General features: G+C 43.5%; 1 protein-coding gene and 1 non-coding gene across 2 annotated transcripts in view; both read left to right on the forward strand.

Annotated features, from left to right (window-relative positions):
* Positions 1-25,763, forward strand: part of IQCK (IQ motif containing K) — a 117,372-nt gene that overhangs the window by 26,982 nt on the left and 64,627 nt on the right. The window contains exons 5-6 of the mRNA XM_087417064.1: positions 10,784-10,836; positions 10,973-11,050. Coding sequence (XP_087273190.1) covers positions 10,784-10,836; positions 10,973-11,050 — 131 coding nt within the window. The remainder of the gene's footprint in view (positions 1-10,783; positions 10,837-10,972; positions 11,051-25,763) is intronic.
* Positions 24,852-25,015, forward strand: LOC147913574 (U1 spliceosomal RNA). Its single transcript, XR_015548647.1, has one exon. It is a non-coding gene; the product is annotated as a U1 spliceosomal RNA (small nuclear RNA).

The raw sequence follows: 25,763 nt of genomic DNA on the forward strand, positions 1-25,763 counted from the left end.
TCTCCTCACAAAAAAAAAAAAAAAAAAAAGTTAGCGGCTTAGGGGCCGGCCCCGTGGCTTAGCCATTGGGTGCACGCGCTCCGCTGCTGGCGGCCCGGGTTCAGATCCCGGGCATGCACCAATGCACCGCTTCTCCGGCCATGCTGAGGCCGCATCCCACATACAGCAACTAGAAGGATGTGCAACTACGACATACAACTGTCTACTGGGGCTTTGGGGGAAAAAAAGGAGGAGGATTGGCAATAGATGTTAGCTCAGACCCGGTCTTCCTCAGCAAAAAGAGGAAGATTGGCATGGATGTTAGCTCAGGGCTGATCTTCCTCGAAAAAAAAAAAAGTTAGTGGCTTAAAACAACAACAGTTTATTTAGCTCACTGTTCTGCAAGTCAGCAATTTGGACTGGGCTCAGCTGGGAGGTTCTTCTGGCCTTGGCTGTTTCCTTCATGTGTCTGCAGCTGGCTACCAGGTGGCCTGGGTGCTGGCTGGTCTAGGATGGCCTCAGCAGGGATGGATCACTCTGTTCCACTGGGTCTCTCATCTTCTATCAGGTTAACCCTGCATTGTTCACATGGTAACTGGGCAGAGTTGCAAGGATTCGAGTAGAAGTCCTCAAGGCCTCTTGAGCCTGAGGTTTGGAACTGGCACAGTGCCACTTGCACTGCTATGTTGGCCCAAACAAATCATGAGGCCAGCCCGGATTCAAGCAGTGAGGAAGTGGAATCCGCTTCTTGATGGAAAAGCTGTCAAGTCACATTGCAAAACGTGTGGATCCAGGGAGGGGTGGAGAACGGTGGCCCTTCTTGCAATTTACCTCATGCACCATGATAGAAATAACGTGGATTTGGCAGCAAGTGGCAAGTTTGACTTCTGGCTCTAGCCAAGTGACTTCAGGGAAGTTACTTGTCTGCAACTTCCTCCTCTCATTTGTAAACCACAGGCAGGATTACTGAGAGGACGAAATAAGGTCATGTGTGAAGGGGCTACCTCTGGAGTCCAACCGGCTTCAAATTCTTACTCTTCCATTTACTGGTAAATGACTTGGGGCAAGGTATTTAGCCTGTCTGTGCCTCTGTTTCCTAATCTGTAAAATGGGAATAATAATAATAACAAGCTAATAATATGTAGTTGTTCCGAGGATAAATTCTTTAGTCAAATTTAAGAGTGCCTGGCACATAGAAAGCACCTACTACACGTTAACTGTTATTAACACTACTAACATTATGCTTGGAAAATAGCAATTGTGTAAGAGGAATGTCATTCCCCCATGGCCCCTTCCGGGTGACCAGTTGTTGCTTGAATGAACGGAAGGTGGTATCCCTATTACTACTTTCTGGGTATTACTCATGGCCCAGGAAAGACTTTCCTCATCATTCTAAAAATACTAGTGCCTTAAGAAAATGATATATATTTGTAAAAATCTAAACATAACTCTTGGAAATAACAGTGAGCTCAGAACCTGAGAATGCAATATGAGGAGACCTCCCAAGGGTTAAAGAGCTGCTAGAATCACAGCTAGTGAAAGAAAGAAAGAAAGAGAGAAAGAGAAAGAGAGAGAAAGAAGACTGTAGGTATCCCAGATTTCTCTTGAGAATTCATGGCTAAAGGATGGAAGCCATTTTTTAAAAATGAAGGAAAATAAGATTCAATTGATTCTTTTTTTTTTTAACTAGATAATATATTGCTGAGGAATATAAACTTTAAAAAACATTTTATGATGGGAAATTTCAAACACACACAAGAATAGAGACAATGGTATAATGAACACCCCCTTGTATCCAATATCTGGCTTCACTTCAATAATTATCAATTGATTCTTTTTTGAAAGAACAGATCTTAAAATAAATCATTGACCCTCTTGGTTGTTTAGAGAACTGCATTTCTCCTGCTGCTTTTCCCTAACAGGAAAACCCAAGTCATAAACTAGTCCTGGATCTAAAAGATGTTTAAACTGTTAATCCCTTAGAATAGTAAAAGGTTATCCAGGAAATAGAGAAGAGAGGTGAAACAGAGCTTTCTTGAAATCTAACTTCTGTGTCAGAAATCAAGTTCTATGGATTTTTCCATGCTTCCACATGAAAGATTATCCGTTATTGACAATGTTCTGAAGCAGGGGTCCACAAACTACAGCTCATGGGGCTAGCCGCTTATTTTTGTAAATTAAGTTTTATTAGAACACAGTCAAACCCATTCCTTTACATATTGTCTGTGGCCACTTTTGCGTTACACTGGCACAGTTGAACAGTCGTGACACAAGCCTGCAATATTCCGTCTGGCTCTTTGAGACAGTCTGCTGACCCTTGTTCTGAAGTCCTGGAACTGTCTGGATTTTTGTAGTAGTGGCAGCTGCTGTTGTTGTTATGTGGAAGGAGGTATAAGGGAAGCTTAATGATTAACTGTAGAGTTTGGAGCCATGCTCCCCTAAATTTAGGGCCCAGTTCTGCCTCCGTCTAGATATGTGAACTTGGACCTTGCTATCTTTAACGTTAACTTTCCCAAGCCTCAGTTTCCTCTTCTGTAAAATGGAAATAATGATAATAGTAATGGCTTCATATAAGGGAGTTTATGAAAATTAAATAAGAAAATGCATTTAAAGCATTTAGCTCAGTGACTGGCACAGCTACCGTGAAAAGTAGCAACAAAATAAGAACAAAATTAAATTGGAAAAAGGTTCCTTAGACCTGGAATGGACGATGAAAATGAGGGCAGTTTGTAAGGAAGAGGCGGGACTGGCCACACGGGGGTCGAATGTTGGGAGATAAGACTTAGAAATGCGGAGGGCTGTGCCAGAACACAGTGCTGGAGTCCAACAACTGGGCTGGAATCCCCCTCCACCTTTTGCTAGCTCTGGGCCCCTGGGAAGATTCCTTAAACTCCATGAGCCTCAGTTTTCTCATCTGTTAAATGGAGAGGGTGATAATCACAGTACCCACCTCACCAGGGCTGTTGGGAGGATTGAATGAGATGATGTGTATAACAGGGTGAGTGCTCAGGAAAGCGGAGCCGTTGTCATTAGGAATTGTGAAGAAGGGAGGGACTCAGGAGGCGAGGCAAATGTCACCAAAGGGAGGAGGGATGGGTTCCAGGTTGACAGTAAAAGAGAGAATAAATCTAGTTTCAGGTAGGAATAATGAGATGGATCAGGACAACATATCATCAGAGCCTCTGCCAGAAGCTTCCTTTTGCACAGGCCCTGACACGTCTTCTCTATCTTCTCTGAGCAGAGGGCAGGCATTGCAGAGAATGCCCCAGACCCCGTGGTCTCTTGGAGGCATGACTGTGAAGCTAGCTTTGCAAATAATTTTCACACTGAGGCAGGAGTTTTCATGGGAGTAGAGTTTTCACGAAGACTTTCCTGTTCCTTACTGAGTCTTTGTTAACACTCACCTTCCTGATCTTCCATTTATAGTTACAGTTGCCCTCCCTGGTGCCCCTGGGCTGGCCAGAGTTTATGTGAGTTTGAAGGGGGAAAAGGTTTTAAGGCAGGAAGTCAATTGTGCAATTGTTAAGATAGACCTTCAGCATTCTCCTTAGACTGATGGTTGATTAAAAGGCCCTGATGCCATTCCTGTTCTATCGTGAATGGATTGTATTCCACTGGAGCAAATTAAGTTTGAGACATGTAAATATCATTATAAAGATTAGACATTACGGTTGGCTTGATGTTCTTAAGTGGTCCCCTGACATCCAGCCATGCCTTTGGATTAGCTTAATTGGAACACAAGAGATCAGAACTTAATTAGAACTTAATTGGACTGCTATATTAAACAGAGCTGGCTTAGTGGCATTGTAAACTTCACTTGGAAATTCTTTCCAATGCATCTCTGGAAGTATTTTGGGCACTCAGTAAAGTTAATGATTTTTACTGTAAGCAATTTTTGTTAAAAGGTTTATATTGTTAACAGTAAAAAGTAATATGAACTCAAAAGAGTTTGTTTCAGCTGGATATGTTAAGTATGCAGAGCTAACATTCTCACAGTTGCTGGAGTTAACTCTTTGAGGGTAGGCCCCACAAGTGACAGAGACCCCATTTAAACGGACCTAAGTAGAACAGGAGTTTTGTTTGTTTTTTTAGGTAGATGAGAAGTGCATGGGGAGATCTTTCCTCGCAGCTTGATCTGGAGGCCCAGATGATGTCTTCATCACTTGCTTCCCTCTCCATCTCTTGATTCTGTTTCCTCTGGCTTGGCTCCACCCTCAAACGGCCCTTCCCCTAGTGGCACCAGCCTGTGTCCCATAAGGCTCAAGTGTAGCAGAGAAGGAGAAAGTCTCTCCCTGAGTTTCTCTCTAATTGGACTGACCCAGCTCAGATACCTACTTTGGAATCAGTCCTTGGAACTAGGGGAATGTAGGGGGCTGTTGGGCAAATGGAAGGAGCCCTACCCAATGCACAGAGCTTTAGAGTTGGGGAAGGGTGGATCCCCAAAAGGAACTCAGGGTGCTGTCACCAAAAGAAGGTAGCAGAGAAAGTGGGCAGCTATCTTGCCTCGGACTCATTATGTTGCAACTAGCAGAAAACAGGCTTAAATGATAAAGAGGATTTATTGGCTCGGGAAACTAGAAGGTCCTGAGACAGAGAAAGTAGGCTTCAGGATTTGTTAGATTCAGGGGCTCCGTGATATATAAGGACTTGGTTGTCTTCTGCCTCTGCTTGGCCCTTGCAGAGGCAGCTTCGTCTTTGGGCTGGCTTTCCTCAGAGTGGCAAGACAGATGCAGCCACTGGCCTCGGCTGTGCCTCCACCTACCACATCAGCCAGAAGGAGAGAATGATCGAGTTTTCAGAAAAGCAGAGGAAGTTGTTTCCCAGAAACCCCAGCACATCTCCCCTCACATCTGATCGCTCTGAAATGGATTCCATGGCCATTCCTGATTCACTGAGTCCCGGTGGCCAAGACAAATGTAGACCAGATTGATTTAGGTCTGAGGGGCAGGTGAGGTGGGATTATCTGGACTGCATTCTCAGGGTTCGCACCCGCAGCTGAAGATGGGGCCAATCCTCTCCATTCATCACAGCTGTTACCCAGCTCGGGGGCGGCCGCTGGACACTGAGTTAATAACCACAGTGGGGCCACGTCGTACTCATTTCTTTATCGCTAGTGTTTAGCACACAGTAGGTCCTCAGTCAGTAAACGTTTACCGAACAGATCCAAACTGGAACAGGGCACCTTGCTTAATTTGGAAAGAAATCAGGAGATTTATGCATGAATAAAATGATGGCTGAATATAAATCTTATCTCAGCTTTAAATACGGATTTAAATGCAGAGTCTGGATAGAGGCGATAAGACTTGGCCTCTCTTTTCCTATCCTATCCCAGGCAGCATAAAATTTTCCCTTTAGCTTTCGGTTGCTCATCAAATTCCATTACAGCGAAGAGTGTTGTAAACAATAGTTGGTGTCAGGAAACTATTTCTAACTCCTGATAAGTCCTTTGATGATCTCATGACATTAAAATGTGTTACTATGAATAATTCAGTAAAACAAAACCGTTTTTTTTCTTTTTATATTCCTTGCCCATCTAATGGTCATTTGTTATAGTTTTCCTTTTTTTTTTAATCAAATACCTGAGTGTCTTTTAAAAAGTGCAAGGGCTCTTGTCAGTGAGGGAAGAAACTCCATTTCCCGGCCCTGACCAATAAGGGGAGTTAGAAATACCATTAGGTTTCGTTTGAAAACAAATTCTAAGGAGTGGAAAAAATAGATTCTCTCAGGAAAGGTGTGGTAGAATTGTTTTAGCATGACTCTTTTTTATCAAGAACACTTTTAGAAATAACCATGTGACCCATGCTGGAAGTCTTGGTCAAGTCAATATTTTCTGTTGAGTGCATATTTTTAACTTCTGAGAAGTGTTATTTTTCTCTAATGAAATTCTAATGCAGTGGGCAAAAAAAAATGAACGTCTGTTTGAAGTTTGCTGTGATAAGAATTTTGGCATCTGGTTATAGTCCAAGTGTGTGTGCATTTCCAGGATCATAATTATTGATCATTTGTCATGCCTGGGGCGGGGGTCTCGGGCATCTGGAAGTGTATTGTGGTGAATATCTATGTGGGGAAGGAGGCTCTGACATTCTAATGCATGCCGTGCCCACAGCCTTAACTGCAGCCCTGTCACTGCTTTGTCCATGTCCCCATCACCCTGGCCACAAGTGATTGACCAGGAGTAAGTATCAGGCCCTGTGGGCAGCCACTCTAGGAGGGCAGCGGGCTGTGAAATGATCTGGTGCAATTGTGCTGCTCAGCAGGGATGGCCTGACCTGCATAGTTTCTCACCAGCCCCGTCAGCGTCTCCCATCTGGGGAGTAGAGATGTCAGATGACAGAGAGAATAGGCAGAATGCAGTGTGGGTAGAAGGGAAGAGACCCCAGAGAGGAGGAGACAGGTTGAAAAGCCTTGAGTGAGCAGACTTTGAAGCAGAGAGAGGAGGAGAAAGACTCAGTTAGGAGAGAGCAAAGGCAGCAGCAAGCTGAGAAAGAAGCCACAGCCCAAGAGCTGAGTCCCACGTAGAACTGCTGGTGATGACTGTGGCTAGCCTGTCCTGTGCCCTGAACAGCTGCAGACCCCGGCCTCCTTCTTCCTGCCCCTGGCTCTGCCCCCAGTCAGAGGAATTCCCTTTTTTCTTACATTCCTCCCACTTTTACAGTAACGCCCTGTGCTAGAATATATTATAGTTCAAAAATATCTGTGGCCTCTCCTAAGGAAGGCTAGACTGTGTGACTGCTTTGGTCAATGGAATGAACGGACATCACAGGTATCATTCCAAACACACGCTTTAAGAGTCAAAGCATGGGCCACCCTATTCTTTTCATTTGTGTGATAATTAGCAATATTTCAGGGAGAGGCTGCTCTGTCAGCCTGAGGCCCAGAGTAAAAACATCGTGGAGCAGGGAGCCACAGCGCCTTGAGATGTTCACGTAACACGAGGGAGAAGTAAACCATTGATATAAGCTTCTCAGATTTGGGGGTTGTTTGTTGCAGCAAAATCTAGCCTAAAGTGACTTAAAAAAAAAAAAACCCAGTAACCAAGGTAACCTGAGCATATTTCCATTTCTTGCAAACCCAGAGTCCCAGCCAACACAACGCCATAGCCTGCCACACTCAATGCGCTGACCTCACAGTGCGTGCTTTGACCTCGCTGGGGTGGAATCACGTTAGTCACCTGATGCAGGTTCAGTGACTCTCCCATGCTAGTCGTTTCCATTCCCGGTCTTCACGCCTCAGTCTGTCTGCTGTACGTGTACCCAACATAAAAATTGGTACAAAATACTGTCTGGATTGAACCTCGATTTCTGCCTTTTCTTTCTTTGAGGTTTGGGTCTTTTATGATAATGTTCTCTTCCCTGACCCTCCACCCCCCAATTTTATGATAAAAATTTTCCCAACATCTAGAAGAATTGAAAGAATTTCAGCGTGAACACCCACACATTTATCACCTAGATTCTACAGTTGCCATTTTGCATTATTCGCTTCATTGCGTATCTGCCCACCAGTCCATCAATCCTTCCCTTTATCTTTATCTTGTGTTTTTGGATGCATTTCAAACTAAGTTGCAGACTCATGATGACGTGTTGATGTCTCACCCCTTGACACTTGGTCTTTTTCCTTTTAATTCTGGATTTTTTAAAAAAAATTTTGCTTTTTAACCTCATTTGAGGTTGCCTTAACTGTCTCCTTTGCTCTCCCAAACTTGCACATTTTCACCCTTTAACAAAACAATCGTGACCTCAGTGTATTTGTCCGCATTGCGTAAACCCTGGGTGCCCACCCTTGCTTAATCTCGAGCTGTAGTTTTTCTCTCCATTACTTCCTTTCTTATCTCTTCACTCACCACAACTTTCCATTTGCTTTCCCTTCTCTCTTTCGGCTCCCCAGCAGATAATTTTTAAACTAAACAACAGCTGAACAATGTCCTCACTGTTCTGCATGTCTGAGTATGCACGGCACGTCCACGCTTGCCCGGAACAGAAGGAAAACACCATTTCTTCCATTTTATTTCTTTGCATCAAAAGTGATTAAATCTGTCTGCATGACCTTCATACATTGAACCATTTGGCTATTTTAAAAGTCTATTTAATAGAGTAAGTCAAGCTGCATTCCCTTGTAGAAGGAATCTTTATCACCAAACAGTGTGGTAATGCCAAGGGAACAATGATTGTTTTGTAGGGCCAGAGAGAGACACTGCCATCCTACAATTGCTGGATTGTTTAAATTATTATACAGCTATTCATGCTAGATACATATTTGCATTGTTGTACAAGTATTTTCTTATTTTGGTTAAAGATGGCTTTTGAAGGGAACCCTACCCTTGCAATGCAGGCTTAAAAGACCCCATTACATGGTCTAGTACATTTCATTACCCTGGCCAGCAGTGTTTCAATTTTTTAATAAAAGGCTATCAGCAAGGAGGTAAAAGACTGCAAACCATCTCCAGCAACTCAGGCACCACTATATTTTATTTACCAACAGCTATAATAAAGCTTTCAGTAAAAAATCTTAAGTAGCACTTTCCTTTTTGGTGAGAATCAATTTCATAACACTCTTTTCAACCTTATTTAAGGTTATAAAGCTGAGTTGGCTATTTCAAAATGAAGAAGACAAAAGAAAAAAGAAGGAAAAGTTTTCATAATAAAATATTATGGGAAGAAAGTGAAGAGAAATTGTCCAGAATTGTATTAGCAATTCCTACTTTTAAATGTCAGAATTCTTGTACATGAGTTCTTTTCTCGCTTTGATGCTTGAGAGTTGAATGGTGAATTCATTCATTCCTTTACTCACCACTCATTAATCACCTACTCTGTGCAAGGCATTCAGTTAAGCACTGGGAATATAAAGAAAAAGGAGACCTATGCCCCGTCCTCAGTGAGTTTGTAGTTCAGTAGGAGAGAGAGACACAGGGGCTGGCAGTTATGTTACATTTACATTGGAGGTGCTATGACAGAGGGGCACACAGAGAACTGGGGTGGAGGGAGCCTACCCCAAAGTGAAGAGGGTGAGAATACTCAGCAAGGCTTCCTGGAGGCATCTTGAGAGACACATGGGAGTTAGCCAATTGGCGAGGAAAGGAATAGTAGTTTAAACTCATTGCAAACTGGATTAATAAAAAAGGGGAAAAAGGGGAATATATTGGCTCGTGTCCCTGAAAGGTCCAGGGGATTTTGACTTCAGGCATAGCTGGATCCAGGGTCTAGTACAATATCATTAGGAATCTGCCATTGGTGGTCTACCCAATAGCATTTCCCTTCTTCCGTGCTAATAGAACCCTAGATTTGTTTACTCTCATTGGAGTTGCTGTGTCCTTCAGGAGTGGCTGGGCTTAACTAATTATATTTGTAATGATCCCATTTCCAAACAAGGTAACGTTCGGAAGTACTGGAGGTTAGGACTTCAATATGTGAGTTTGTGGGGGGACACAAAGTTCAACCCATAACACCCTGCCTTTCCCCCTTCCTGCTCTCAGATCTCCTGAGTACCTCCCATTGGCTGGACCCAACTGGAGAATAAGGGAGCCTGGTTGATGTGAACCATAATAAAATCAGCCTCCTAGGGCACAGAGCAAGATGGAGAAGAGTAGACCTGGAGGGGCAAAGAGAGAATTTCCAGCAGCCTTCATTCTTGGGAAGGATCTCTTCACATGGCAACTAACACTTGGTTCTTAGCCCCTGCTGTCTCAAAGGGAGAAGCAGAGACCTTCCATCTCCCATTTTCCACAACAGTTCTCCAAAAGGAGTTGACTGGTTCTGTTTGGGTTACAGGAGACTTTAAATGGGACAAGGAGGCAGGATCCCTGGTGCTCTACCCCACTGCCCTTCTCAGCACACCTTCTCCCCCGTTACTCCAGGACGTTTTTCTCTTGTGGCTTCCTAGCTCTCTGTCTATCATGCATTCAATTGCATGTTGTTAAAACTCAAGAAGAGTGGTGATAATCCAAATGAAGTTGGTTTTTCCTTACATGTCAAGATGTCCCAAGTAGGTCAGGCCCAAGCTCGTGCAGTGGCTTAAGGAAAGCATCAGAGGCCCAGGCTCCTTCTAACCCACTGCTCCACCATCTTTAGCGTGTGGCTTGTGGCCTCTTGGCTGATAGGTGCTGCTCTACTTCCAGCCCCACATCTGTGTTCCAGACTGAAAGAAGTATAAGGAAACTTGAAGGAAGGAGGGCAGCAGAAATCAAGAAAGCAGAACTTTCTCAGAAATCCTTAGGACATATCCATTTCTATCTCATATGGCAGAACTGTGTCATATGGCTGTCCCATGCTGCATAGGAGGCTGGCACATGTAGTTTTTCCCCTGGGCTGATTGTCAATCAGGTTTCTGTTAATCAGGATGAAGTAGTGAGTAGCTGTTGGGTGGACACCTGGCAGGGTCAACCACACTGGCTAATGGCACCTGCATGCTTGGCTTCCACATTTGAAGGTGGCACCCAGACCTGAAGTACTACTATTCTGAGGATTTGAGTGGACTGGGGAAAAGCAATAAATACAATTACTCAGCATCAAAGTCTAGATTTAAATAAAATCCTTCTGAGACAATTCCAAAAGCATGTAATAAGCCCCCTACTATCTGCAGTCTTTAATTAGTCCCTACCGTCAGCAAATATGCTTATCTAAAGATTGCTGGAGAAATGTCTTCAGAATTCTTTACATTGCCTGTGTTACTGTTTGTTGATGTGCTTATAAACCTCATAAAGGACTCATGCATATTTCATCTAGCACAAGCAATCAATTAACCTCTCTTCCTTTGTCCTACTCAAATATGTGGGCAAAGAATATAATTCAATTCTCTCTTCTCTCTTTAGAGGAAAAGAACCAAGTTCATTGCCTGTGATTTTCTGATCGAGTGGTTATACAAGTAAGTTTTTCATGTCTTTGAATATTCAATGACCCTAAGGATTCAGTAGTGTTGATTTCCAAGCAGAATAGCAACAATTGACTTGAATTCTTGCTTATTGTCTTCTTGTCAATCAAACATATGGCATCGTGACCAGTCATAATCCAAAGAGGATAGGCGAGCTGTTCACAGAATTCTTCTCCATTCCATTTGTGGAGCAGTGGCTGAAGGATCAGTAAGTAACAAGGCTTCCAATAACTTATTCCTAATTTTATGATTGTGTAATAGTTTTCTCCAATCTAAGAGAACTAACTCATATAATCCGCCCAGGACCCCAGGTCAGTTATATTTGTGGCTCTTGTCTCTGGTTGTTTTCAGTCTAGGCTAAGGGCATCCTATCTATGCAGTGATTATTCAAGAAGCATTTCAGAAATGAAACACAAAACTTTAAAAAATTCTTATCCTAAGTAATTCGTCTCTCCATTCTCTCTCCCTTGCCCTCTCTTTCTCTCTCTCTCTCCCCCTGAAGGTCATTATGTCTCAGGAAATATGCATAAAATTTTCTAAATATTCATTTTTAGTTATATGCATCAATTCTACATTTAAAATATTAGAACACGACAAAGTTAAAACTCTCTTTGACCATCATTTTAATCTGAGTCTTCTTACCTCACAGAAGTAATCAGTTTGGTCTATAGTGCATCCTTCCAGAGCTCTTAAAATTAGTTATTTAATTATATAAAATTAGATTATATCATATAAAATTAGTATAATTATTTTATGTAAGCTACTTTTCATCCATAATATAGCAATGATATGTCATTGTTCTCAGCATTTAACACTAATGAATTAACTTGATCCTGATAACAATGCTGTTATTAGCCCTGTTTTGCAGATGAGGGAATTTATGCATTATTCTGCGCAAGTTGCTTTTTTTTGACTCAAATACATTCTTTTGAGACCTAGCCATGTTGATTCAATCACATCTAATTCATGCCAATGATGGCATTATAGTATATTTTATTTCTAGATTTGCATAATTTAATTCTTCATACAATAAATTTTTATTTATTGTATGAAGTACACATAGTACTACTATGTGCCAAACATCATTCTAGGTGCTGGAGGTAAAGCAGTGAACAAAGTAGCCAAAAATCACTGCTTTGATGTAGCTTATATTCTAGTGGGAAGTGACAGACAATAAACAAACGAGTAAGTACTACAGGCAAAAATAAAGCAGAGAGGGAGGAATACAGAGTATTGATGGGGTTTAATTTTATATAGGATGGTCAGAAAAGATCTGGCTTGGAGGATGACATTTAAGCAGTGGTCCACTATTTTAAGATATAAGTGGAAGAAAGATAGCTCAATTTAGAGAAAATAATATATATTTAAACTTATGCTTTGAAAATGTTTTCACACTAGCCCTTTGCAAGAGTAATGTCAGGAAACTGAGGCACTGGGAAATTAAGTGAGGTTTATAAAACCCCATATTAAACAGAGTGGAAGACATTAAATTAGACCCTTAGCCCTCAAATGTCACATTTGTTGCTTAAATCTTCCCTTCTTGAAAATACCAAGTTGAATAGACTCTTGGCTGACTTTCTCAATTTTGAGAATTAAAAACACCCCAGATATTACCAGTTTTTTAAAAATTTGAGATTACATACTGAAAGGAGAATGATATTGGAAAACCTTGTTTCTTACTTAGCTTCTAAACCTGTGCCTTGTTTTGTCCACTATGACAGTGGAAAGCCCATAATTTATTGACTATAAATGAAAGGTTTGCATATGTTTTTCTAAGACATGATTTTTTCAGTATCATTCTCCAAGTTATTGCTTTGCTTTGAAAATGAAACATTTTCCCACTTACAGTAACCAGTGAAAAAGAATCTCAAATATATGAGAACTTCTCTAGATAAGAGTCCTCTCAAATCCTTAGTCATTTATTGTACAAGTATCTTAATTTAAAATGGTTGCTAACTTCCTCTGGCAGCTCATGTAAATATACCACAAAGTAGCAATAGCAGTCATTTCAACTGGACTCCAGAAGAACAGAAACACAAGAGCTCTGGCCTTGACTAGCATTCGTATTCTCTATTTCCATGACTTTTCAAAGAGATGCCCAGAAGCATGATAAAACTTAAAATGATATTAATCTAATTTGATGCAATAAATATTCATTGAACACATACCAAGTGCCATGCACAGAGCTTGATGCTGGGGAGAAAATAGAGATGAATACAACATGGCTCCAGCCCTTGTGGTGAGACAGATGTGCTTACAACTAGCTGAAGTTTCTGTAGTGAGTGTTGTAATACAAACGTTAGCAAAGCACTAAAGGGAAATGGGGAAGCACAAGGCTGTCCACGGGCCCCCCTGGTGGGCCTGGAGCCAGCCCATTGGAGGCAGTGGCCAGGCTGGTCGGTGCCCAGATTTGGTCTTGAGAGGGAAGAACCCAGGTGCTATATCCTTCTCAGGGGTACTTTTGAACAGGAAGAGTCAGAGAGGCAACCAACCTGAATGTTAGGAACCGAGGGCAGGAGCTGGGAAACATATCTAATCCAAGCTTTCCCCACCTTGGCACTGTTGACATTTAGCACCAGATAAATCTCTGTTGTGGGTCTGGCCTGTGCATTGTAGGATGTTTCGTAGCGTCTCCAGCCTCCACCCACTACATGCCATAGCACCCCCTACAGTCATCACCGTCAAGAGTGTCTCCAGACACTGGCAAATGTCAGGGGAGTTGAGGGGTGGAGAGGGAAGGACAGCAAAATCCCCCCTGGTTGAGAACCTGTGATCTAATCCCGTGGTTTTCTACCCTGGCTGCACTTTAAAATCATCTGGGGAGCTTTCGTTGCCTGGCTTCACCTAAGACCTATTAAATCAGACCTATTAATTCAGGGTAGGGCCCAGGCATTGTTCTTTGTTTTTTTAACAGCTTCCTAGGTGGTTCTAATGTACAGCCAGAGTTGAGACTTCATCCACAGGACAGATGAAGTGCTGTACTGAGGAGGTAACAAATTATATCATTGAGCCATTACTCTGCTAAGTGCTTTTACACATATTATCTCATTCAATCTTTGCAGCAACACTGGGATGTAGGTACTAAAGCTGAGAGCCTAGAGCTGGGAAGTTGAAAATGAAGTGAGGTGGGTCTTAAGCAAATATGGTGATTGTTAGGGGCAGGAGCACGATGGATGGGCATTTTGATTAGAGCTTAAAGGTACAGATTAGAGGAAGATGAATTTTGAGGGAGAGACTCTGTCAAGGTTTTCTAAAGGAAGAAAAATGTAGACTAGTACTAGTACTAGTACTAGTACAATGTAGGCAGTGTTGGGTTGGGGTTAAGAGTATGAGCTTTGGGGACAGACAAACCAGTGTTCAAGTCTCTACCACTCACTAGTTGCATGACCCTGGGTAAGTGTTTTAGTTATCTATTACTGTGTAACAAATTACCCTAAAACTTAGTGGCTTAAAACAATAAATATTTATTATCTCGCAGTTTCTGTGGATTGGGAATTCAGGTGCAGCTTAGCTGGGTAGTTCTGGTTCAGGGTCTCTCATAGGTTGTAGTCAAGACGTTGCAGGGGCTGCAGTCATCTGAAGGCTTGACTGAGCCTAGAGGAGCCACTTTCAAGATGGCTCACACACATGGTGGTGGCTGTTGGCTGAAGGCCTCAGTTTTTCTCCACGTGGGCCTTTCCACGGGCTGCTTGAGTGTCTTCATGACATGGTAACTGTCCTCCTTCAGAATGAGAGACTCGAGCAAAAGAGGAAGCCACAGTGCCTTTTATGACCCAGTCTTGGAAGCCAAACACCTCCACTTCCACCACATTCTATTAGTTGGCAGCGAGTCCCTAAGGACAGCTCAAGTACCACATTCAAAGGGAGAGGAATTAGGCTCCACCTTTTGAAGGGAAGAGTGTCAAAGCATGTGTGGACATATTTTAAAAGCACCCCAACAGGTCACTCTCTAAGCCTCCGTTTCCTCATTAGTAAAATGTGATGATTATGAGGATGCAGTGAAATAATGCGCTAACAAATGGGATCATGAACAGACCAGCCCATAGTAACATGTGGCTTACTAGTGGTTACTGTTGCCATTGACGGACATTATGGACTTAGGAAGGAGAGATACAGCAGAAAAGGGTATTCAAGGCCAAAGACACAAAGGTGGGACAAGACAGGACTTGGTCCAGGCACAGGAAACCAGCTAGCTGGCTCACAGAGCATGCCAGCGTATAGGGATGGGATGGGACATAAGGCTGGAAGGGAGTTAAGGGTGGATTTTGGTGTTCAGTAAAAGCATGAAGTTTGGGCATTGTTCTGTAAGCAAGAGAGAGCCTTAAAAGGTTTTGGAGCAGAGATGTAATGTGATCAGACCATTTTGGCAAGAGAGCTCCCAAGAGTGCAGGGGTTATGTGAGACTGAGGAGAGTCTAGAGTTGGGCTGCTGTTTCCGAAGCCATGGTTACAGCCCTGAGGTCTTGAGCCAGCACAACGGGAGTGGAAAAGGAGGGACATGGAATGGGTAGAGTGGGTGGATGACACGGGATGAGTGTAGGGGTGGAAAAGCGGTGTGCCTGAAAAGCTGAGATTTGCTGGGTAAACGGGAGGCGCGTAATAGAAGCAAAGAGACCTAGCCAGAAAACAGGTTCAAGGGTAAAGATGATGATTCCTATCTGGGGCACATCGAGATTGAGGTGCCTCTAGGATATTCGAATTGGAAACAGTGGCCTGAAGCTCAGAAGTGGGGTCTGGAGAGAACCGTTGATTTTTGAATCAAATCCCCATGTCAAATGTACGGATTGAGCCGAGGTGGACAAGGGCTGAACTTGGGTGTACCCCTGAGTTGGTTCCAGAGGTTCGGTGAAGGATGCACTTACGCTGAGACATGTGCTTGGCAGTGGTGACCATGGCTTGTCTCGCAGCTGTGTTTGCAAAGCAAGCCATTGTTTCCACGTAGATTCTATGTTGCTTTGAAATGACCAGTAGGGAGGGAGTAGAGGTGTATTAGTTTTCTACTGCTGCTGTAACAATTTACCACAAACTTGGTGGCTTCAAACAATACAAAGTTATCTTACATTTCTGGAGGTCAGAAGCCTGACACAGATCTCACTGGTCTCAAAGTCAAGATGTTGGCGGGGCTGCATTCTTTTCTGGAGGCTCTAGGGGAGAATCTGTTTCCTTGCTTTTCCCAGCTTCTAGACGCTGCCCATATTCCTTGGCTGTTAGCCTCTTCCTCCATCTTCAAAGCCAGCAATGTTGCATATCTCTGACTCTACTTTATTAGTTACATTTCTCTGACTCTCTTTTGCCTCCCTCTTCCACTGTTAAGGACTCATATGATTACATTGGCTCCTCCAGATAATTCAGAATAATCTCCCCACCTCAGAGTCCTTAATTTAATCACATCTGCAAAGTCTCTTTTGCCACTGTAAGGTAACATATTCACAGGGTCTGGGAATTACGATGTGGACATCTTTGGGCTCCATTATTCTGCCCACCACAAAGAGTAATGGAGAATGTGGGGAAATTGAAAGCCCCTCACCGTCACTCCTAGGGATCACCTGCATTTTATTGGGGATCAATAACGTTTTAAAATTATTATGGGTTTTATAAAAATGACACATGCTCAGTGAAAAAAGTGAAAGCAAACAGAAAAGTAAAATTAAAAGGGTGCATATCACCTGAGAGCCTACCTCCCAGATATAACCATCGTTGACATTTTAGGGAACTTCTTTTAAGAATTCTTCTCTATGCATATATACACATATATAGATAAAAGAAGATGTATATTTATTCCTCTGAGACCAGAGCTAAAAGTGAGAGCAAATTTGAGGTGGCAGGGGAGAAGTTGAGAAAGTTCACGTAGGTGTGAAGGCGTCTGCTGAGCGGGAGGCCCCAGCAGGTTCTGGAGGCTTGTGGGGGAGGGGAGGGGGGCCACAACAGCTGCTGTGGTGAAACCGATAGGGAATCAGCCAGGGATAAATAGCGACAGCCCAGCTGATGGCCTGAATTGGTGGTGCATGTAAACAGCCTGCTTATGTGATCATCTCCAGCAACCCTCGGCAGCCCTGGAAAGAGGGTGGAGAAAACAGATGGTGGGTAAAATCAGGGTTGAAGACTTGCAAAGCTAATGTAGTGAAAGGTCCAGACTGGGCCCAGGGGAGCTTAAGGGAAAGATCTGAAGGGAAAGCATTATTAACTTTTCTAAGACTGATATCTTATGGTTTTCTCATAAACTGCCATATTTTCTGAATTATGTTAATGATTTAACAACCAATTGTCAGGAAGAGAAAGAAACACTACATTATATGTTCACGTTGGAAGTAAGAAACATACCAAACTCAGAAACGCTACCATGGGGGTGGTGGAGTCCATCTTAGAAGCAAGAAAATTAAAAAAAAATTTTTTTTTTGGTGAGAAAGATTGGCCCTGAGCTAACATCTGTGCCAGTCTTCCTCTATTTTTTGTATGTGGGACACTGACACAGCATGGCTTGATGAGGGGTGTGTAGATCCATGCCCGGGATCCAAACCTGTGAACCCTGGGCCGCTGCAGCAGACTGTTTGAACTGAACCACTGTGCCACTGAGCCAGCCCCAGAAAATTTTAAAATTTTAAGAATTTCAATGTCTGGATTTTATTTGGATCCTGATTCAAAGAAACAAACTAAAAAGAAAAATTAGGAGACAATTGGAAATTTGAATCCTTAGTAGATAGTTGATAATATAAAGAATTATTGTTATTTTATTTAAACTATGATAATTTCATAGTCATGATTAAAAGGTTATTACTTTTTAGAGAAATGTTGAAATATTTATGAATGAAATATAAAATGATGTCTACAGACAGGGTTGGGGGGAAGTTACATTGAGTGACTGACATGGAGAACAGTATAATTGAAACTGGCTGAAAGTTACATGGGTTCATTTTTCTTTCTGTCTACTCTTTTATATCTTTGGAAATTTCCATAATAAAAAATTAAAAGGACAAGAAACAATGAGATTTTCCAAAGCTCCTTGTGAGCGCCTGATTGAATGGTGGATGTGCCGTGGGCAAGGAGGTATCCATTGACTGGCAGTGAACTGGGAGGGCTGAGGGCTGTTCTCCATTGGAGATGGCTGGAGTGACAGACAGTGAGGGAGACTGAGATTTCACGTGATCATGCTGAGAAGCTCGAATGGCGTGGCCCGGGGGCAAGAAGAGAATGGCAGGTGTGGGCCAAGTGTGAAGCCTCGTGGTGCTTGGGCAGGCCGTGGTTACCCCTCCCAAGACCTGGCTCTGAACGTGCACAGCTCCCCAACTAGTTCCCTTCCATCAGCCTCATCCTCCCTCCAGGCATCCCTCCAAGGCCAAACCCAGTTCTCCCCAGCAACAATGAGAAAGAGGATTCACACAGTCAAAGCTCTGGGCTTGCCCTAGGAACATGGCTTCAGTAATCGCAGAGTTCCTGGGGAATAAGGAAGTGGCTTTCCAGGTCAGGTCAGCAACCTTTTTCTGTAGAGGATAGTAAACGTTTTAGGCCTTGCAGGCCACATGTGGTCTCTGTTGCAACTACTCAGCCCCACCACTGCAGCATGAAAGCAACATAGACAATATGTGAGCAAATGGCCATGGCTGTGTTCCAGTACAGCTTTATTTGCAAAAATAGGTGGTGGGCCAGATTTGGCCCATGGGCTATAGTTTGCTGAACCCTGTTCTAGGTGGACACCGATAACCTTCCCAAACCATAGTCTCACGTAAGGGCAAATAATATATACAGAAATGAGTAGGTGGGAAAGATGGAAGGATAGAGAGTTATGATCAGATCAAGAATTTGGGAAGTCGAGATTTGACAGTCTTCAGTGATGACCCATTCTAAGATGTGACCGTTCTATTGAGTGACTGACGTGAGGGAAGATGGGGGTCATGGAATCCTGTGGACTGGAGGCCATGGTGTTGGAAGTGACATCAGTATAATTGATGAAGTGTCTGAGAAGGCTGTTGGGGGATGGGTTGAAGATGACCGCAAGTCAAATCCTGGAGCTGTCAAGGGTGGTATAAGAATGTCCTGGAAGTCAAAGAAGTGGCCGCAATATAGTGCAGGATTTAGGAACTTGGGCTCTGGAGTCACAACTCTGCATTCCAAACCAAGATCCCTTTCCAGCTGTGAGACTCTGGGCAAAGATAACTTCACCTCTTTGAGCCTCAGTTTTTCCATCTGTAAAATGGTCTTTAATGTAAACAAAGCTATTTTCTTCCCTAAGAGGAATTCTGGTACCAGCTATTAAGGGAATACATTTTTTTCCGACTACTGATACATATAGCAATCAGGTGTGTTCCAGCTATTTAGAAAAAGTTATTTATTTGTTCATTTATTCAGCTGACCTTTATTGAATGCTTAAATGTGCTCTAAAATTATGGAGCAAATTCATAAGCTGGCTGGCTCCCACTTATTGAACGCTTACTATGTGCCATGGAACTATGACACAGATAAACATGGTCCCCGTCTACATGGACAGACAGATTTTGTGTATAGCTAGATTGCAATACATGTACTTACTTTATGCTAATTCAACAACGTGCTCTCCGGGGAAAGAGAGAGAAAGAAATAAGATTTTTAAAAATGCAAGCAATCCCCCTTGCCATTCCACTCTGGAGGTGAAGCATAAAATAGGACATGTGATCCAGCTCTTTCTTTAGTTGTTCTGGTTCATGTGCCCCTCCGAACATGAGCAAATCATAAGGCAACAGCTTCCTTCTGTCTGTCTGTCCGTCTCTGTCTGTCTGTCTACCTATCTACCTACCAAGCATTTATATAGTATTTACTTGGGTACTATTTTGAATAATTTATAAATATTACTTAATTTAACTAACACAACAACTCTACAAAGTAGGAAATATGATTTTCCCCATTGTATCAGTCAGGCCAGGCTAGGCTAGGTTGCAGTTATAAACAAAACCAAATACCAGTGGCTTACCCCAATAGCAGCTTATTTCTGCTCATACAATGACTGATGCAGGTCGGACAGCCCTCTTATAGATTATAGCTGTTTGGAGCATGTGATCTTTGAGGTCACTGACGCAAAGGAAGAAAAGAATGGAGGAGGCACTCTAGTTCATAACCTTCCCAGTCTGGAAGGTTCTTAACCTTCTCACCTCTCCTCACGGAGCATGGCCCCAAACCAACTGCAAGGGAGGCTGAGCTATGTAAGGGAATACTGGATAGTCCATGAGTACTAGCTGTCCTGGCGAGTATATTTCAGAGAAAGAACTGAGACACCGAGATATTAAGTTATTTGCCCAAGGTCACAAGCTAGTAAATTGCAGCGGCAGGGTCTGAACCCAGGCAGTCTGGCTCAGAGTCCGTGCTGCTAAGAGCATGGTTAATTACTCTGCTCTGCTGCCTCCTATATCACCTGGTACTTAGAGGGTACTAAGTACTAAGACCGGGGGAAAACTGGCTGTGCGAGACTGATTGAATGATGCCGTGTCTTTACATGGAATCTAAAGTATGTTAAGGGGAAATTTCGATTAAATGTGCTTTTCATCTTATGTCCTGATTTTAGAGAATAGCTCCTGTAAGATGCGACTCCTTTGTATATTGTGTGTATTAGCATTTATTGCCTCAAATAATCCTATCTGCCAGCCTGGGAGCCATCTAAAATGGGAGTTTGGGTCTTATTTTAATGTTCTTGGTAAGACAAATGCTACCAAGCCCAGCTGTCTGCGATCCTCGATGTCATTATATTGTCAGATCACAGCTGGCGGTTGCGACCATTTGTCACGGGTGGCTGCCGATCGCTTATCACATAAATGATGGGCCTTCTCCCACAGGTTCCCTGTAATTTAACTTACTCTTCACTCTGTCCACCCCTTCTCAGTTACCCATTTCTATTCCATGATTTTTTTTTAATAACTGCATTTTATGTAGCCATTTTATATAGATATTGACAACGCTTAAAAAATTCTCTTAGGTTTATAAAGATAACTAAGATTTATCATATATAAAATATACATATTAAATAAACTATGCAGTGAAAAGGAAATGTTTAAAATCAAGGATCATCATAGAATTAAATAACTCTGGACCTAAAAAGTCTTTCAAAAGGATGTTTCACTCCAAGTGGCAGGAACATGGCTTTTATTTTCTCCTGTATATTATTTTGTAGCTTTCATATTATCTACAGAGTTACTTTAAGAATTAAAAACAGGGGCTGGCCCTATGGTGTAGTGGTTAAGTTCAGTGTGCTCCACTTCGGCAGCTCAGGTTCGCAGGTTCAGGTCCCAGGCGTGGACCTCCACCACTTGTCAGCTGTGCTGTGGCGGTGACTCACATACAAAATAGAGGAAGATTGGCACAGATATTAGCTCAGGGTGAATCTTCCTCAGCAAAAAAAAAAAAAAAAAAATTAAAAACAATTGCAAAACTAAAGAGTATTTATTCTATTTCTTTTTATTCCATTGTCTTGCTTTCTGTGGTAGACATTTATGTTTTTTCCAGCCCTGCACTGATTCCCCCCTCTTTTGGTTACAGAAGTCCCTGTGTTCCTGGAAGGGTCACCCCTCTCCCCTTGTCAGTCCAGGTAGACAGTGAGCTGCTTCCACCTCTGGCTCTGGGCTGGGTGACCCGGGCCAGGCCAGTCCGAGAAGTGAGTCCCCCTGACCACCATGGTTGCTCCCAGATTGGTAAATCAGAGATAATCCCAAGATTTTTCGGGAAGCAACCAGGAAAGATCCTCTCTCTTTTCCTCGAGACTTGGAGCTTTGAGGTTATAAGCCTTGAGCTGCTTGAGTGCCTGAGATAACAGCAGAACTGGGAGCTGGCCCGAGTCTGAGCCCCTGTGGCATTGTTTTCAGCCTCTCTAGCTGGCCATACCTAAAGCCAACTCTGCCCCTATTAGTTTAGTGAGCCAATAAATACCTTTTTAAAAAATTTTTTTCTTAAGCCAGTTTGAGTTAGGTTTCTGATACTTGCACGTGAGAGAGTCGTGGCTGGTGTGTGCTCGTACGTGATGCTGCCCCAACTACCCTCCAGTATTCTGAATCCGTCAGCTTTCTCTAGGTTCTGCTGCGGTAACAAACAGCCCTCAAATCTCAGTGCCTATAACCACAGAGGTTTATTCCCCACCCCGTTACATGTTGGCTGCGTGTCACCTTTGGCTCTGCTCTGCGTTGCTTTCCATTCTGGGACCCAGGATGAAGGAGCAACCCCCTCCCTCAGGCTCACAGCAGAAGGAGAAGAGCAATGGCTGACCCATGCCATGGCGAACGTTACTCCTGCTCACGTTTCATTGGCCAGTACAAGTCCCCTGGCCGAGCTCGGTATCAGTGCTGTAGGGAAGCTGACAGCACCCACAGGGAGAGACCGCAAGGTGTAGGGCAAAGAGTAGGGACACCCAATTCTCTTCCAGCGAAAGGAGCAATAAACCGGGAACAGTAATACAATCTACTGCACACTCTCATCAGCGCTTGACGAGGGTGTCTTCCTCCCCACCTTTCAACAGCGGGGGATTACATCCTATCTCCTGTTGCCTTTACTCCTGTTTATGAATCCAGCAGCATCCTCTCTTGTGGGATAGGGTCCTGACTCAACCAGCCAATCAGAAGCAATGAAATTATTTGCTATCATATTAAGAACAGGAAAAGTTCCGCTTTTTATTTTGACCGAAAAGAGTTGGTCAGATTCATTTGCAAAAATAAATCACTAAATAAGCACAAGGAACAAAAGTGCATTGCTGCCTATCTGGTCCCCTGTCCCAGAGGAGAAGGCTGATGAAAGACATCATTACAGCTGAGACCTTCAATGAAACAAAGGTTGTATTTTAGAGGAGAAAAGAAAAGGTTGCTTTGGGTGAAATGTCTTTTCAGCTAAGTTCTACCCTTGGACAAAAAAAAGAGAAGAAAAAAAATCCATGATACTTTCATGTTGGTGAAAGGTATCCAATGACCAAAAACTGAGGTGAAAACAAAAGTGTCACCGTGCATTTGAGGACAAGCACCGGCCGTATGATGGTCCCTTTGCGCTGAGGTTAACAGAGGGACCAAAAATGCTCATGCCTTCAAAATTCACAGGAAACGGCATGCATTTTGCACTAAAGATCATAATTAAATGGTAGCACGGCAGAACATTTGCTGTCATGCCCTGTCGAAAGAAAAACATCCTTTTAATTTATTTTGTCTTACAGAAGGGGAGCTTTCTTTCTCAGTAATTTCAGAGGCCAGAGAGTCTCATGAGGATAATAAATCGTCTTTGCTCCTTATGTGAGCATTCGTCTTCAAACAGGAAGGACGGAGAGCTGTTTCCTGAATTCGGGACATGCCGGGATGCATGAATCCTCTAAGTGCCTCCCTCTCGCTGGAGTGTTTGGCATGTGGGTGCCCTTTCTCTGGGGCACAAAGTACTGCTTCCTTTCCTTCTTCCTGTTGTTTCTAGGTGACTCTTTGGGGACAGCTCAGGGAGCCCATGTGAGGCAGCGTGGCAGACACATCTGGGTTCCAGTCTTAGCTCTGCCATTTATTAGTTGGTGTGTAGTTTCCTATGGCTGCTTAATAAATTAGCACAAAATTGGTGGCTTAAAATGAGACACATTTATTCTCTTATAGTTCTTAGAGTTCTGAAAGCTAGAAGTCCAAAATCAGTTCCTTCTGGAGGCTCTAGGGGAAAATCCATTCTCTTGCCTTTTCTAGTTTCTGGAGGATACCTGCGTTCTGACCCCTTCTTTGCATCACTCTGACCTCTGGCTTCCATCGTCACATCTACTTCTGCAGTAGAACCTCCTTCTGCCTCCTTCTCACAAGAATACTTGTGATTACAATGATTACAACATTGGACCCACTTGGATGATCCAGGATACTCTCAAGAGCCTTAAGTTAATCACATCCACAAAGTCCCTTTTGCCCTGTAAGGGATCATATGTATTCACAGAGTCTGGGGATTGGATGTGGACATCTTGGGGGCCATTGTGCCGCCGGCCACAGTTGGGTAACCTGGAACGAATCCCTTCACGTCTCTGAGCCTTCCTCTTCCTTCTGTACCAGGGGGTGGTAATAATACCTACGTTGTAGGGTTGCTGTGAGGGTTAAAGATGGTGTCAGAGCTCTATGTTGCAAGTAACAGAAAGTTAAGGGCTACTTAAGAAAAAGGGTATGTACCGGAAGAAAAACGATAACTCACAGATATGAAGGAAAAGGTAAGGACCTGGCCTTAGAAAGCAGGTCCAAGGGTCCAGGGAGTGCAGACCCATGTTTTCAAGACACCACTGCCAGAAAGAATCCTCTAGGCTCTACCAGTCCACTCAAGATTCCCATTCCAGGGAAAAAGCACCTGCTTGGCTGAGCTTGGGTCCCAGGTGCACCCCTCGGCCATGGGAGGGCAAGACACTGTGACCCCCACTCCCCCCAACTCAGGGAGGGGGATCTGACGAAGCAAAACCTGAGGGCTGAACCACAAGAAGAGAAGAGGGTATGATGGGCAGATAAAAATTAAAGCTATCCACTGCAGAGTGTTCACAGTAGGTATTCAAAGAATGATAGATTTTTTGTGTGTGTGTGTGAGGAAGATCAGCCCTGAGCTAACATCCGTGCTAATCCTCCTCTTTTTGCTGAGGAAGACCAGCTTTGAGCTAACATCTATTGCCAATCCTCCTCCTTTTTTTTCCCCCCCAAAGCCCCAGGAGATAGTTGTATGTCATAGTTGCACATCCTTCTAGCTGCTGTATGTGGGACGCGGCCTCAGCATGGCCGGAGAAGCGGTGCGTCAGTGCGCGCCCGGGATCCGAACCCGGGCCGCCAGCAGCGGAGCGCGCGCACTCAACCGCTAAGCCACGGGGCCTGCCCAAGAATGATAGTTTTTATTTTATCCTTCATCTTAAGAGAATAGTAGTTACTGCTTTAGTGAAGAAGAAACATGAGTAGCAAAATGACCCAGCAAGTGAAAGATAGAATAGCTGCATTTTACCTCAGCTCTGCCACTGATAAATTCTGACATTAAAGAAAGTTCTGTTTCCTTATCTATAATAATATTCATTCACTCAGTGATGTTTGTTGTCTACTTACCCGGCACGGAGGATGCCATGATCACGAAGGTGGTTTCCCAGGGCCTGGCTCACCCATTGTACTCTGGATGTGCCGACCCCTGCAATTCCCCCAAACGTGGAAAACTCAACTGCCTCATTTGTGGTAGTGGGGCCAAAATAATTATTAAATGCCTACCTTGTTCCAGGCACTATTCTAGGTACGATGGATGAAGTGGAGGAGAAGAGAGAGAAAGTCTTGGTCCCCGTGGAGTTTACGTTATAGTGGGAAGACAGACAATAAGCAAGCTAACAAATAAACATGTTGTATAGTGTAGAGAAGACCCAGGCGCTTTGGAGAAAAATAAAGCAGAGTAAGTGGATAGACAGTCACAGGGCTGGGTCAGAGGTGGTAGTGCTTTAGGTAGAGAAGCCAGGAAAGGTTCACTTCTCTAAGGAGATGACATTTGCACAGAAGCCTGAATGACAAGCAGAGGGAGCCAACTTACAAAGGTTGGAAGGAAGAGTATTCTAGGCAGAGGGGACAGCCACTACGAAGGCCCTGAGACAGGAACAGACTTGGCCAGTGAGGCAAGAGGAGGTGAGGGAGGCCGGGAGAGTGGGAGGAATGAAGTCAGGGAGGCTGGCCAGGCTGCGCCCAGCGTGGGTGGGGCCTTGGACACCGTGGTAAAGTGTTTGGAGTTTTCTTTTTCGTTCCAGGTATGATAGGAAACTATTGGAGGGTTCTGAGCAGAAGGTGGAGGTAATCAATTTATTTTTTAAAAAGATCACTCTGGCAGCTGGATGGGAAGTTGAAGTCAGCCCTAATAATGCAGCAGAGAGGCAGGAGGTGACGGCAACTTGGAGTGGAGGAAGTAAGAAGAGGTTGGGTTTGGGATATATTTTGATGTTGGAACCAGGAAGCCTGTTGATGGATTGGATGTGGG

The sequence above is a fragment of the Ceratotherium simum genome, chromosome 26 (genome assembly GCF_057802395.1).
Source record: "Ceratotherium simum simum isolate JZ-2026a chromosome 26, ASM5780239v1, whole genome shotgun sequence".
Classification (NCBI taxonomy): domain Eukaryota; kingdom Metazoa; phylum Chordata; class Mammalia; order Perissodactyla; family Rhinocerotidae; genus Ceratotherium; species Ceratotherium simum.